Here is a 15,348-nt window from a genome sequence, read left to right on the forward strand (position 1 = left end):
AAGCAATTGTACAGTTTTGGGGAAAGAGATCTGGCACTGGGGACCTGGTTAGCAGTAACCCAGTTCACATCTGGTTAAAATCTCATCATGTAGCAACAGTGGGAGTCTCCATGTCAAAAAGGGGCCCTTTCCTACAGTGTTTATTTGAGATGTGTGGAATTACAGATCTCTTCTATAGTAAATCGGCTTAGTAAGTTCTCTGCCTGGTTATACAGAATTTTAAAATGTCATCTAGTGAGAGGTCATTATGATGGAATGAGTACCTAAAGTAATTGTCTTCAAAATTCAACATTTTAGAAAATAACTAGCCTATAAATTCTCACATTTTAGAAAACATCTATTCTAGACATGACTATAATTCCACTGTAACACCAGTCCTATGAAATATGCTAGACAGGGCTCTTACACAGGAATCTAGCAAATGAGATTCATAAAGCTCGGTGAAACCATATTATTCATAGAAAAGCAGTGAATGTGTTGAAGTGCTTTGTCCCTTCTGTGTCCCCCCAGTACAAAATCCAGCTAGCATAAGAAGTTGTGTACTTCTTTGTTGGATTGTCTGGAATTATACAAGCCAGTTAACTGGTATCCACTTGTGCTAACTGCTCTATAGATGCCTGAGAAGGTGTGAGCAATCTTCAACAAATTGTCTACAACTAGAGAGGCCCATGGGCTCCCGAAAGTGCTAAGAAAGAAGAATTTAAAAGAAGGTAGAGATTTGCCAATATAGTTAGCTGTTTACTGAGCTCTAGACTGGTTGTTTCGGCTTTCGTACTAAAGTTGTTGCAAAGTTTAATGTATCCTGATGTATATTCAGTAACTTGAATCACAGAGAATCTTCTGCTTGGAGAGATGTGCTTAGTAATCCCCTTTAACCTTTTTTTATATTCTGGATTATTGGTCAATACGATGTACCTAGAGCTCCCATTAGAGTACTGAATTTGTTGTACTTGAAATTAGCTATGTACCTTTCCATGGAGAGCTGTGCGTATCAAGCTGCTTTTATGGCCGTCACAAGTGTTTCATTGTAGATTCAAAAAGACATAGAATTCATACTAACCAACAATCAATTAATGTGCTTGATTTGATCATGAGATCTCTGCTCTCTCAGATTAATTGTTTTATTCATCAGACAGATGACACTGATGAAGAGGACACCGATGATGATTCCTATGAGACCTCGATTGAGTCTGGCATCTTTGTGAATGAGGTAAAGAGGACAATAGAATACCCAGCCACTGCCTGCCATTCAGTGAGCATGTTCCAAATTTGAGTACCGTGCATGGAAATGTTTGTTCGGAGAGAATAGTGCATAGGTACATAAAACTGTAGGAAACAGCGTATGTAATTCTGCTTATTCATTATGTTACTCTCTGAAGTACTACTTTTTTTATAGATGCTATACATGTTTTTTTTTAAATATTATCCACGCGCTGGTGAGGATCCACAGAGCCATGTCATTCATGAATGCTCTGTATCAGGGACCATGTATCGTACTTGAGAATTTTACTGAACAGCCATATCTGCCACCTCTCACACTTCTCTGCTGCAAAGGTAGTACAGATGTTCTCCATCACCTTTTATACAATGCATCAAAAATGTTTGAGTAATGCTAGAGCGTTATCTCATAATATCCCTGGGGTGTAGACCTAATAGATACCCTGCCTCCTTCTCTTATCTACTTAATAGGAGTGACCAAATAAAGTCTCCTTAATAGGGTTAGGCTGTATCTTGTGACATATGGTCTACCTGGACAATACCATAATTCCCCTAAAGTGTCCACCAAGATTTTGCAGACAGATCTCCATATTATGCAGCATTTAGTGACAATAGTCTACACTATTGGACGTGGGACACAGTTTAGTTTCACATAAAGTTGTATGCGTCCTCCATAGTATTCATAATACATGGAACCACAGCAGTATATTCTATCTAGTCCCACAAACAAGTGCTTGCTTATTTCCATTTTCTTCATCAGTCTAAGAGTTCTGCCCATCCAGGGTTTATGAAAATCTAAGGGAACCTTATATACCCAGGGCATTTTTCTTTCACCAGCAAATGCACATACTCATCCCGGTCTTGTTATGCCTTCTTGAAATGCTACACATGCATGATATGGGCAATATGCATGAAATAAACAAAAATATAATTTACATGACATAAAGATGTATAAAGCATAATCACCCCCCTAGCTATTCATAAGCATTAGGACATATATTACTTCCACCCTGAGCAGTACACATACTTTTATTGCATGCTACTTCCACCATGTCCGATACACATATGTAACCAGTACAAATTATTCTAAATATGGTAATGTGTGATACTAAAACCTCATCCATGCATTCTCAAACAAACCATATAAACCAGAAATTGCAAAGACAGCAGCCAGAACTGCCAATAAGTTCCCATTGAAATCACTCCTCAAGAACTCGATGTCCTTGTCCCCTGCACCACAGTTAAGAACCTCCTCCATGACGTACACTGAACCTTTTAGATGGCTGCAGACATCTGTAATCTACTCCATTACATACTGTAAAAGCCTAGGAGAAATCCAGGCCCCCACCACCAGGCCAATCACTGAGATGCAGAGGTGAGGGAGAATCCTCCCTGCTGGGTGCACCTCCAAGGGTGCTGCGGTCGATCATGCCATGCGCAATCTCTACCAGACACAGGCACAGCACAGGTAAGCTCAACAGCCTATGCACGTCTAAGAAGCTGCCTACAGCATGGTAGCTATTCCCCCCACCCACCACCCACCCCATTACCAGGCCAGGTTCAGGCCAAAGTTTATTATAGAGAGCATTGCCAGGCAAGTGGCTAATGATGCTGTTTTGACCTTCTTTCCCACCCTGATCAACTTCCCTGCAGAATTTAATCCTGTTGACTAACACCCTGTAGGAAAATGTTTTTGCAAGATAGCCGTCAATTTTTGGACAGATGCTGCTGCTGTTTTGACTAGGACTCTGCTAACCAACCCCAGTGCGTGTTCTCCGACCCCTAAAATATGTTCACATTGTCTGTACTCCTAAGTGGCATATTAAACTCATCCGTAAGCCCTAATATATGAAAAAAAGTTTACCCAGGGCATGCAAGTTAAATGTCACTAGCAGAATGCAGTGCACATTGCTTTGCCACTAGAGTGACAATTCAACATATTACTGTAGGCATACTACTGTAGCTTGCCTGTGCATTTTTAAAATAGCAATTTCGACCTATCTAAATCTCTTTTGATAGGCCTAAACCTTTCTTACAAATATTAAGTCCCACTTAAGTAAACCTTAATGCCCAATAAGCCTGGTTGCATTGTATTAAAAAGTTAGACATGTAAATGTTTCATTTAAAATATGTCTTTGCAATGACAAGGCCCCAAAAAGCTGTTTTTACTGTATCAGGGTTAGCTGTTCCATAGAAAAGCATTAGAAAACATCATTCAAATTAAATGTTCTCCTTTTAGGAAACAACTACAAAGATCATTTTAAAACTTTTTAAACTATTTACTCACTGATAAAGTCAGATTTGTTGTAGATACTTTACAAAAGGCACCTTTAAAAAGTCATCATGTGCTTGCCTAAAGCCTCTAGAAGCCCATTTGAATGAGCTTCCAAATGTCGCTCAGGAGCTGAATAACCCCTTTGATGAGGTGTGAACTTGCTTCCAGAGCTAAGCCAAAGGACTGAGATGCAGGAAGATATTCGTTTTCTCTGATAGGATGCCTTCAAAGGGCCGCCCTGTCAAAGTCAGATGTAACATCTGGGTCTGGCTTCTATTTTCTCTGTGGTCTGCCAAGCACCAATCCCAGTGGGAGATTAGCTGCCACAGAATTGGTTTTGAATGATCAAAGAGGAGGGTTGCTCATTTCCCTGGCCACACCTCTAGTGTGGGTACAGCATCTCTGCATAGGGGAATAAATGTTCTACTATGTTGGATTTAGGTAAAGAATGGCACTGTGGGATTGTTTGCAGTACGGCAAAGAGGAACTGCTGCAAAAGTCGTGGCCCTAGGGATTTATTTTGCTATTGAATAGGGAAGAGGGCAGGAGTACCGCACACATAAGCTAGCACCATGCATAAATGTGGTGGAAGACCGAAGGACTGCACTTGCTCTTGAGACCTGTGAGAAGAACTGAAAGTCTGAACCTGCTCCTACTTGTACCCAGGACAAAGCAGTGGACTTATAGTTTCCATTGGCTGACCTTCTTTTCAGCTACAGGGCACGCAATAAGAAGCCTACTTTCCTGGAAGAGCCCAGCTGAACAGTTTCAAACAGATCTCTGGACCCTGCTGATGACTTTGGTTGAAGATAATTCTGACCACCAAGTGCTCTTCCTGAGGTTCTGGAACCCTTGGCTGGTTTCAGATTGAATGCCTCCTACAAACCTGGGACTTAAAACATTTGTGTTCACTTTTTGCGTGCAGGATTGTTGAGGGACAGGGTCAATCTGCCACTAGATCTGCCAATGGTGCAGGGCCTGTGAACATGACTTTGCTGCAGCTCCTGCTACGTTCTTCTCAGCAGCAGTAGCAGATCTGTTTCAATAGCACCAATGCGAACCAGGACCCAAAGACGTTGAACCCTTTTCGAGTACAGCATTGACTCTTTAAAATGTTTGGTACTTCTAAATGCTTTATACATATTCTTAAGTTAAGCCTGCCTGCTCGGTGCCATAGCTACCAGGGGATGAGCTCTGGTTTAAACAACTGAAATATTTATTGGGCCTAACAGGAGCACTGAACTACCATCCACCCCAACTAATAATCTACTTTCTCAGACACTCACACTCTAAATTGGATTTCAGTTGTGATTTGTAATGGCTGAGGCTCCCATCAACAAATGGCTAAAGTTGCAAAAGCCAGGTATTAAAGAATATGACAAATGCTTGTGGAACAAACAGAAGGGCTCAAGACAAAGAAATGCTTAAAGACAGGAACAAAAACACTAGCTGATCTGTTGGGAGAGTAGTTAGACGTGTTCTAAAACAGTGATGTAGAAAAACAGAGATGAGAGGAAATACAATGTATCTGTCCAAGTGCAACCAAAGAAAGAAGAGCAACCTCTACCATGCGATCATTTTTCTAGTTCCCCTCACCATTGTTATTTTTTTCTATTTCTGGTGAGTTAGAGAGGTAAATATTCATGGCATGGTTAGCTGGAGATACACATGCTGTGCATACTTCCACCATCTAGTGTTGCGCTCAGATGTGTACAACTTGTCTTTCTTCTAGGGAAGTCTTTGTGAGTCACGGTACCTAGTGACTACACTATTAGTGGAAATGCACATGGGTATCGGCTCCATTGTCTTTTTAACTTTTTTTATTGAAGTACTTGGCAGCATACATTGTAACAAATAATACACATTGGATAATAAACATTTTACAGAAATATTACAGACACCCAGAGAACGAACTTTATCGAAGAGGCATCCGACCTAAAACTTTACCAGACTTAATCTGCCGACAGTGCAAAACATCTATTCAAAATAAGATTCCCAAATTTTTGTGAATTTTCTCAAACCCCGATCCTTTGTGCAAATACATGTTCACTTTTCCCGACTCTTTTAATTTTTTGAAGCCACTCATCTACGGTGGGAACCGTCTCTGACCTCCAATACTGAAGTATCAATGATCTTGCCACTGCAATTATGATATAAACCAGTTTTGCAACTGATTCTGACAATTTAAGTTCTGGATCGAAACCATATAATATTAAATTCACGTAACAGGGAACCATAATCTTTAAATGAAGATCAAGCAACGCAAAGATTCCCTTCCAGAATAACATAATTTTAGGACAGTGGACCATTACATGAGACCAGTTAGCGAGATCCGGTTGACTGCATCTAAAACAGGTAGATGAAGTGTTGATATACATTTTCGCAATGACAGCTGGAGTACGATATAGGAGCCATTTACTAAAATAAAGCATTCTTTGCCAATTGGCACCTCTCAAAACACTCAAATTAAATTTATTTAAAGTTTTCCAGGTGTTGAAAGTCAGCTCAGAGTTTTCGTGTTTTTGCCATTTTCTAATTGCTTTAGAACTTAGGTCTCCCTCCCTACTTTGCGATAAGCAACGTCTCCAATTTCCGGGGTTCTTAGAGCAAGGGTGCCAAAAGAGATCATTGGTCAATTGTGTAGATTGACCGATCTGTCCTAGATCAATTTGCCCCAAAGACTTATGGATCAAGGTATACGAACCTATCAACAAAAAATTCCCATAAATTAAACTTGCCATCTCATTCAAAGTTAACCATGACCCATTTTTCACAATATTCATCAGCGCACAAAACCCAGCTCTTCCCCTATTGGCTATAATTTGGGACCCCATTTTAATCCCTATAAGAGGAAAAACGTTGCTTAGTGGAGATGTTAAATTCAAGAGGGAGAGTGAATACCTTTTGGGCATAACACCACGTTTTTTAAAAAACCAGATCAGGACCTTGTAGCGAACACATTTAGGTGATTTAAAGACCTGAAGCGGGGAGGGAATTTTAATCTCTTTGCAAATTAGGTCGAAGAAAAAATTTATAAATAGTGTCTGACCAAAGACTGAACATTTGAATCTTGACAGATACTGTGCGAAATATGCGTAATAATAATCTTTAAGGTTTGGTAAAGCGAGACCTCCTTGTTCCTTGTCTGCGTAAAGTGTACTAATTGCGTTTCGGGGCGTCTTTTTTGCCCACACAAAGGCGGAAAATAGGGACTCAAACTTTGAAAAGAAAGAACCAGGCAAGGAGCATGAGATAGTGGAGTACAGAAAGTTAAATAAAGGGAGCACTGACATTTTAATTAAGGCCACCCTGCCCAAAATGGATAATGGCAGTACATTCCAACGTGTAAACATATTGCGTACTTTTTGAATGAGGGGATCAAAATTCAATATATACAAACCCCTTACTGAGGCAGAGAAGAAGACCGCCAAGTATCTCTTAGGTCTGTTATTAATACAGCTCTGTATATCAAGGTGAAGTTCAGGATCTATGCCACCACAAACTAATATCTCAGTTTTCCTTTTGTTGATCCAATACCCCCCCAGAGCTTCGAATTCTTCAAAAATCGAGAGAGCCTGTATTTGGGAGCACATCTCAGGTTTAATCAGCAACATTATATCGTCCGCATATAGTTTAATCTTGGCCATGGAAGTAACGGGTGGGGAGATATATACACAATTCCGAATAGCCACTGCTAAAGGCTCGATAAAAAACAAATAAAGCAGGTACAATGGGCATCCTTGCCTTGTGCCCCGCTAAACTCCAATTGAGCCCACCATAGATGCATTAATAATAATATTAGCTTTTGCGCCCCATTATAAGTTCTGAATTAAATTAATGATTTGTGATGGAATCCCAAAACGCTGTAAAATAGTAAAAAGTGTCCCGCAAACCACCAAATCAAAAGCTTTCTCCGCATCTAAAAGTAAAACTAAGGCCGCAATCTTTCGAGTTTCAAAATATTCTAAAGCTTCAATCAGATAATGTGTGTTAGTAATAAGTTGTCGACCTGCAATAAATCCATTTTGGTCAGGATGAATCAATTGTGCGGAAACACTGTTAAAACGAATTGAGAGTAATTTTATGACAATTTTATAATCTATCAATCAATCAATCAATCAATCATTGACACTTATAGAGCGCGCTACATACCCGTAGGGTCTCAAGGCGCTGGGGGGGGGGGTGCCGCTACTGCTCGAACAGCCAGGTCTTCAGCTTCTTCCTGAAGGAGAGGTGGTCTTGGGTCAGGCGCAGGTCGGGAGGGAGGGAGTTCCAAGTCTTGGCGGCCAGGTAGGAGAAGGACCTTCCTCCTGTAGTCGCTCTTCGGATGCGGGGGACGGCGGCGAGGGCGTGGTTGGCTGATCGGAGGTGGCGTTTGGGAGCGTAGAAGTTGATCCGGCTGTTGAGGTAGCTCGGGCCTTGGTCGTGTAGGGCTTTGTGTGCGTGGGTGAGGAGGCGGAAGGTGATTCTTTTGTTGACGGGGAGCCAGTGAAGGTCTCTCAGATGTCCGGAGATGTGGCTGGTTCGTGGGATGTCGAGGATGAGTCTGGCTGAGGCGTTCTGGATCCGCTGGAGTCTCTTCTGGAGCTTGGCGGTGGTACCGGCGTAGAGGGCGTTGCCGTAGTCCAGTCGGCTGGTGACGAGGGCCTGGGTGACGGTCTTCCTGGTCTCGGTGGGGATCCACCAGAAGATCTTCCGTAGCATGCGTAGGATGTTGAAGCACGCCGAGGAGACGTTGTTGACTTGCCTGGTCATGGAGAGGGAGGAGTCCAGGATGAAGCCCAGGTTGCGTGCGTGGTCCGTTGGTTTGGGTGCGGTGCCCAGGGCGGGAGGCCACCAGGAGTCGTCCCAGGCGGAGGGTGAAGAGCCCAGGATGAGGACCTCCGTCTTGTCAGAGTTCAATTTCAGGCGGCTGGTCGTCATCCACTCGGCTACCTCTTTCATCCCTTCGTGCAGGTTGGCTCTGGCGGAGGCGGGGTCGTTGGTCAGGGAGAGGATCAGCTGGGTGTCGTGGGCGTAGGAGATTATGCTGAGGTTGTGTTTGCGTGCGATGGCCGCGAGGGGGCTCATGTAGACGTTGAAGAGGGTGGGGCTCAGAGATGATCCTTGAGGGACGCCGCAGATGACTTCGGAGGCCTCTGACTTGTACGGTGGTAGGCGGACTCTCTGTGTTCTTCCGTCGAGGAAGGAGATGATCCATTCCAGCGCCTTGTCCTGGATTCCGATGTTGCTGAGGCGCTGTACTAGGGTGCGGTGGCAGACAGTGTTGAATGCCGCGGAGAGGTCTAGGAGGATGAGGGCCGCTGTTTCTCCGTTGTCCATCAGGGCTCGGATGTCATCGGTGGCGGCGATGAGGGCGGTCTCAGTGCTGTGATTGGCTCGGAAGCCGGACTGTGAGGGGTCGAGGGATCCATTCGTCTCGAGGAAGGCGGCCATCTGCTTGTTGACGGTCTTCTCGATGACTTTGGCTGGAAACGGGAGGAGCGAGATGGGGCGGTAGTTCTTGAGTTCGGTGGGGTCCGCTGTTGGTTTCTTGAGTAGAGCGCTGAGTTCGGCGTGCTTCCAGCTCTCAGGGAAGGTGGCGGTGTCGAAGGATGTGTTGATGATGTCTCGCAGGTGGGGTGCGATGACAGCGTCGGCCTTGTTGAAGACGTGGTGAGGGCAGGGGTCGGTCGGTGATCCGGAGTGGATGGAGTTCATCGTGCGGATGGTGTCTTCGGTGCTGATCGGGGTCCAGGCGTGGAGGGTGGTGGTGGGGGGTGGTTGTTCGGTCATGGTGTGCGTTGGTTGGTTGTTGAAGCTGTTGTGTATGTCCGCGATCTTGTTGTGGAAGTATGAAGCGAGGAAGTTGCAGAGGTCTTGCGATGGGGTGATGTCGTTGTTTCCTGCGCTGGGGTTGGAAAGCTCTTTCACGATGTTGAAGAGTTCCTTGCAGTTGTGTGCGTTGTTGTCCAACCGGTCCTTGAATTGTGTTTTCTTGGCGGCGCGGATCAGCTGGTGGTGCTTCCGGGTGGCAAGCTTGAAGGAGGTCCTGTTGTCCGGTGTAGGTTCCCTTCTCCAGACTTTCTCGAGGGCTCGGCAGTTCTTCTTGGAGCTCTTGAGTTTGTCGGTGAACCACGGGGCTTTCTTGCTGCCGGGTCTGCTGGGCGGGGTCCTCAGCGGGGCAAGCTCGTCCGCGCAGATGCTGATCCACTTCGTGAGGTTGTCGGCGGCCTGGCTGGGGTTCGCTGAGCTGGCAGGAGGGTGCTGGCTCAGGGAGGTGGCGAGCTGGTCTGCTGTGATCTTGTTCCAGCTTCTGCGGGCGGCCTGTTGCTGGTGGTGGTGGGTCGTCGTTCTCTTGAAGGTGAAGTGGACGCAGCTGTGGTCCGTCCATTGAAGCTCTGTGGCGTGGCTGAAGCCGATGTCTGTGCTGGAAGAGAAGACTGCGTCGAGTGTGTGTCCGGCGAGGTGGGTGGGGGTGGACACCAGTTGCTTGAGTCCAAGATTGGTGAGGTTGTCGAGCAGGGTGCTGGTGTTGTGGTCGTTGTTGTTCTCCAGATGGAAGTTGAGGTTTAATAATGTAATTGGCCTATAGGAATTAAGATCCTTAGGTTCCTTCCCTTTTTTTCCAAAAACTAACCACCGTTCCATCTTGAAAGGAGATTGGGCCACCCTTCAACATAGAGTTTAATACTAATAGGAGGAGTTCAGAAAGGGAGCTGAAAAAAACCAAGAAAAACTCGGCAGGAAGTCCATCCGGACCACAGGCCTTACCGTGTGGGAGACTTTTTACCACCAGCTCTAATTCTTCCCTAGAGAATGGAGTTGCCATTGTCCCTTGGTCTACTTGAGGGAGAGTAGGGAGAGGATATTTATCTAAAAAGTCATTTAGCCTATGTTGATCAGTGATATGATGTGTACTATAAATATGGTCATAATGAGAGAGCATTATTGACCCTATCTCTCCAGAATCTGAGGTATCTATATGAGTAATTGGGGATTTTAGGGTATGAATCTTGTTTGCCGCAGCTTGTTCCTTAATTTGCCAAGCTAGAAATTTCCCAGTGAAATTACTGTGTTCATAGATTTTTTGAGATTGCCTACAGAAAATTTCCTCGCTCCTTGCGAAATAATGCGCGCTAAGCTCCCGCTCAGCAGCATTTAATAGATTCTGTATGCTCACAGAGGGATTATAGTGCTTTTGTTCTATCAATGCCTGTATTTTTTGCTGCAGGAGATTCTTCGTATTCCTTAGAATAAACGATTCCCTTGCATCCCTTCCTATGACTACCCCTCGAAGGAAAGCCTTCAGAGAGTCCCAAACAACCTGGAGAGTGTCAGTACCAATATTACGTGCAATATATGCTCCTATCTCTACTTTAAGTGATGTCACCCATAATTCATCGGACAGATATCTCTTGTTAAAAACCCATCGTTTAGGGGTTAACTTACTCGCCCCCAGAACGAATTCGATGACTAACATGGCATGGTCAGAAAAGCCATTATGCAGAATCCGCTGACGCAGAAATTTAAGTTTTGTATAGGCAAGAAAGAAATCAATACGGGAGGATGACTTAAATCTTCCCGACCAGCAGGTAAACACTCTTTTTGAAGGATTTTGAGTGCGCCAAGGGTCCCGAGATAAGAGTCTTTGCATTATTAATAATAGATCTAAATGACTTGGGTTTAGACTGTTTTCTAAAAAGTGGTAGAGTCTAATTTTAGATTCATAAGAATATTGAAATCCCCCCTGATAACGATATCCCCTCCCACCATGAATAGGGACTGAATAAGGTCTTCATAAATAGCAGAATTATCATTTAGAGGAGCATAAAAACTAACAAACGTTATGGGTATTTGCCTATTTGTTATTTTTACAAGAGGCCCAACACCAACGACCTTGACCGCCCTCCTCAGTTTCGATGATTTCGGCATGCAAATTCTTATTTAAGAAAAGTGCAACACCTCTCTGTTGTCAAATTGTTTTTCCTCCGCCATCTGGTTCAGATGCATTGATGTAAGCTTCGGTTCAGCACCGTGTGGTGTTCTCGCCAGGCCTTCGGATCCGTTCTTCAGCTGTTGTGGAAACAATCATGCTTATTCCTTGGTCTCCCCCATTGCTCACTCTTTGATTCTGTTCTGGTTGATGGTCTCTTGGAATACCATTACTTTGGGGTTGAGGAAATCCCAGTTGTGGAAAAGATTCCATTTTGATTCTGCCCTACTTGCACATGCAAGGCATCTGAGGACAGATCTCCACGAAGTCCGCAATTGGTGTTTATCCCCCAAACACCATGAAGACTACTGTTTGACATGTCTTGTGTCCTGGAACGAAATGTCCCATCTGAACTGAAGAGCTTGGCGCATCACTTCGGCTTCCATGGTTCATAGAAGAGAAGTGGAAGACACGCTGGACCCCTTAAGAGAGTTAGTAGTCGGATGTTGAGCGGTGTTGAAAGCTCCATCCGCCGAGGTTGAAGCAGCTTTTTGATTGGAAAGCATGGACTCAGAGGAGAACGCAGATTCAGAAGAGCCACTGTCTGGCCCAGCGTCCGCTGAAGACCACTGTGAGTATCATAACCTCTCCTACTCACCAAAGAGGGGCATCAGCATCGACCTCCCAGCTACCTCTGAAGCTTCCTTGCACTATTGCCATGGTCGACAACGCTATTTCGAAACTGGACCCAATGCCCATACTGCACTCTGTGCGAAGTCCTCCTTGAAGCTTCAAGAATTGACGTCGGCTGACGCCTCAGTGCCATATCCGAAGACGTAGGCTCAGCCACCCATGAACCTGATACGGGTGGACCCAAAGCATTCAGAGCCAACAGACATCGACCCAAAGCATTTAGAGTCGAGGCATTTAGAGTAGAGATCGACCTGTGTGCCATCTGTATGTCGTACCTCTTCGGCTCCATTTAGACTTCCATCTGCAGCTCCGTCCTTGACCGCTTCTGAGGAGTTTGAACAACCGATCTTTCAGCGGCTACGAGAACTCCTTGATGCTAAGTACCAAAGGCTCCATATCCAGCTCTTGGCATTGGTTGGATGCTTTCAAAGGCTCTGCAGGTGCCAATAAACTCTGTTCCTCACAAGAGGAAGTTGCCTTTTGAGGAAGTCCTCAATCCCCCTGTGGCACCCACTACAAAGAAGCATAAGATAAACAGGACCTCCTCTCCACTGCCTCCTGCTCGACCTTCTCCTAAACTTCTTTCTGCTTGATTCTCCTCAACACTCACCACAGGGATCCTCACACCTGTAAAGAAGGGGGGGTGGGGCACCCTCCATATCACCCACAGGGCCCAGGCCCCTAGGTTGACTTTAACGCAGAGCCTCAAGTGGACACCGACCCAGACCTGTATCGCACAAAGCCCTCAACCCCCACCCCCACAATTTCACCTCTCACCAAGAAGTCCTGTATAGGGCAGTCACCTTTCACAAGGTAGAGATGCATGTGCAACACAAGCAGGATTATTTCCTCTTGGGGACCCTCTCCATCACTCAACGCTCCGTGTCGTGCATCCATATGCTAAATAGTCCCCAGACAAGCCACTGAAATATTTAGAGAGCCATTCAAAATGAGGGTTGTTACACATAAGGTCAACAAGAAATTCAAGGTTTCTACCACTGATCCACCACATATACTGGGTCAGTTAACCCCTGACTTCTTAGTCGTCCAGACAGATCAAAAGTGAGCTAACTCCCAGGGGACCCACCCCTCCGGACCAGGAATGTATGAAAATCAATGCCTGGGGTAAAAGGGTGAGTAGTGGCAAAGTCTGTTACTCTATGGCACGCCGCGAACTCTGTAGACCTTCTCTCCAGGTATGACTGCACCCACTGGAATCAGATGGTGGACCTTGTCCAGCATCTCCCAGAACAGTACCATGAAAAGGGACAGGACTTGGTGACGGAGGGCAAGATCATCTCCAACATCCGCTGAACACCGGATGCCGCAGACTCAACTGCTCACAGCTTAGACACAAGCTTTCCCTTGTGCCACTATTTGTGGCTGCAGAAGTCTGGCTTAAAGCCAGAGGTTCAGCTGCGCTTTCTTAACCTTTCCTTTTATTGCCAACATCTTTCGCCCTCAGGTCAACAAGTTGCTAGAAAAGACAAAGAAAGATACCTACACTGCCAAACCTCTGGGCCCCCTACAGACACCCATTCCTCGCGTTTCCTTTCAGGGCTCCCAATACCAAAGTGCAGACAAAACCCCCACCTCGAAACCCTCTTCCAACTTTTCAAGGTCCACTCTGCAGTCACCTTCAAGGGTCTACTAAAGGGGTGGATACATGGAAAACAATGGCAGAGGAACTGGCACAGTCCCCAAAAGAGATTTCCGTCCAAAACACTGACTCTGTTCTCCTTAACCCCTACCCCACAACACCTCTTGGGGGAAGGTTGCAGGGATTTCTGCCCAGTTGGACAGAAAGGACCTCTGACCGATGGGTCCTGGATATCTTACAGGAGGGGTGCTATCTAGAACTCATACATACACCACCAAGCACGTCCGCCAACCCAAACTGTCCTCAGAACATTTGTGCCTCCTTCAGGAGGAGATACAGGCCCTCCTTGCCAAGGGGGCTATCGAGCCGCTTCTGCCACAAAACACTGTAGACAGAGGTGTATTCTCTCTACTTCATTATTCCAAGAAAGGACAGTTCCCTCAGACCCATCCGTGGCATCTGGCATCGCAACAATTGTATTCTGTCTGAGCACTTTCATATGTTGGCTCTACAAGGCATCATACATTACTGCAGCAAGGTGACTTAACAGCTGCCCTCGATCTAAAGGACGCCTACTTCCACATACCCATCAACCGTGTGCATCAAAGATCTGTGTTTTGTGGTGAGTGGCCAACATTACCAGTTCAAAGTGATTCAGCTTGGGGTTACCATTCCCAAGGGCCTTTACCAAATGTCTGGCTTTGGTGGCAACTCACTTCCAGGGGGTCAGCATCCACATCTTTTCTTACCAGGATGACTGGCTGATCTAGCGCGCACACAGACCATTCAGACCTTGCACAGTCAAGGCTTTACGATCAATCTGGCCAAATCCCACCTCCAGCCCCATCAAGTACAGCCCTTATTTGGGGCCATCCTAGACTCACTAGTGGGGAAGGCTTACTCCAGTCCAGCTAGAGTGAAGGAATTTTAAAACCTGCTGCCTCTTTTTTCAGCCTGATCACTAAGTAACAGTCAGAATTGTGATGCTCTTGCTAGGAATCCTGGCATCTTCCATTGCCATAGTCCTCACGCCAAACTGCACATACAGCCATTTCAAGAGTGGCTAGCGACACAATAGTCTCAAGCAGAGGGTCATCTAGAGGATCTAGTGTTGGTTTGGGGCCACACACATCGCTTTCTACAGTGTTAGAAAACAACCAGTTGCAGAGACGGCCCTTCCTAGACCTGGACCCCTAAGAGAACATCACCACGGACGCCCCACTCACCTGCTGGAGCTTGCATCTCAGTCACCTTTCAGCTCCAGGAAGTAATAATCTGCCCAGCAATCACTTCATATCAATCAACAGGAGTAACTGGCAACCATGCTCACTCTCCTGGCCTTCCGTCCTCTCACAGGACAATCTTATTCCAGACATACAAAACAACTGCCATGTTTTACTTCCAAAACTGTGGGGGACACATTCACCAGTAGTCGACTGTAGCCAAGAGCATCTGGCAGTGGGGAATACATCACACAGTACATCTGCTCATCCAACACATTCCCGGGGTGGCCACCAATCTGGTAAAACTGAAAAGCGGAATGCATCAACAAGTCCACAAATGGGAACTCCACCCCAAAGTCCTACTCCGGTACTTCCAGTATTGGCGGTTTCCGCAAATGGACCTGTTCGCCACTACCGAAAATGC

The 15,348-nt window shown here is 45.6% G+C and overlaps 1 protein-coding gene across 2 annotated transcripts in view; it reads left to right on the top strand.

Moving 5' to 3' along the window:
- The window catches only part of LOC147701861 (uncharacterized), a 750,024-nt gene that overhangs the window by 442,342 nt on the left and 292,334 nt on the right, over positions 1–15,348 (top strand). For both annotated transcript variants that reach the window (XM_086930494.1, XM_086930495.1), the window contains exon 15: positions 1,133–1,210. In XM_086930494.1, the coding sequence (XP_086786620.1) occupies positions 1,133–1,210 (78 nt within the window). The remainder of the gene's footprint in view (positions 1–1,132; positions 1,211–15,348) is intronic.

The sequence above is a fragment of the Lissotriton vulgaris genome, chromosome 7 (genome assembly GCF_964263255.1).
Source record: "Lissotriton vulgaris chromosome 7, aLisVul1.2, whole genome shotgun sequence".
Taxonomy (NCBI): domain Eukaryota; kingdom Metazoa; phylum Chordata; class Amphibia; order Caudata; family Salamandridae; genus Lissotriton; species Lissotriton vulgaris.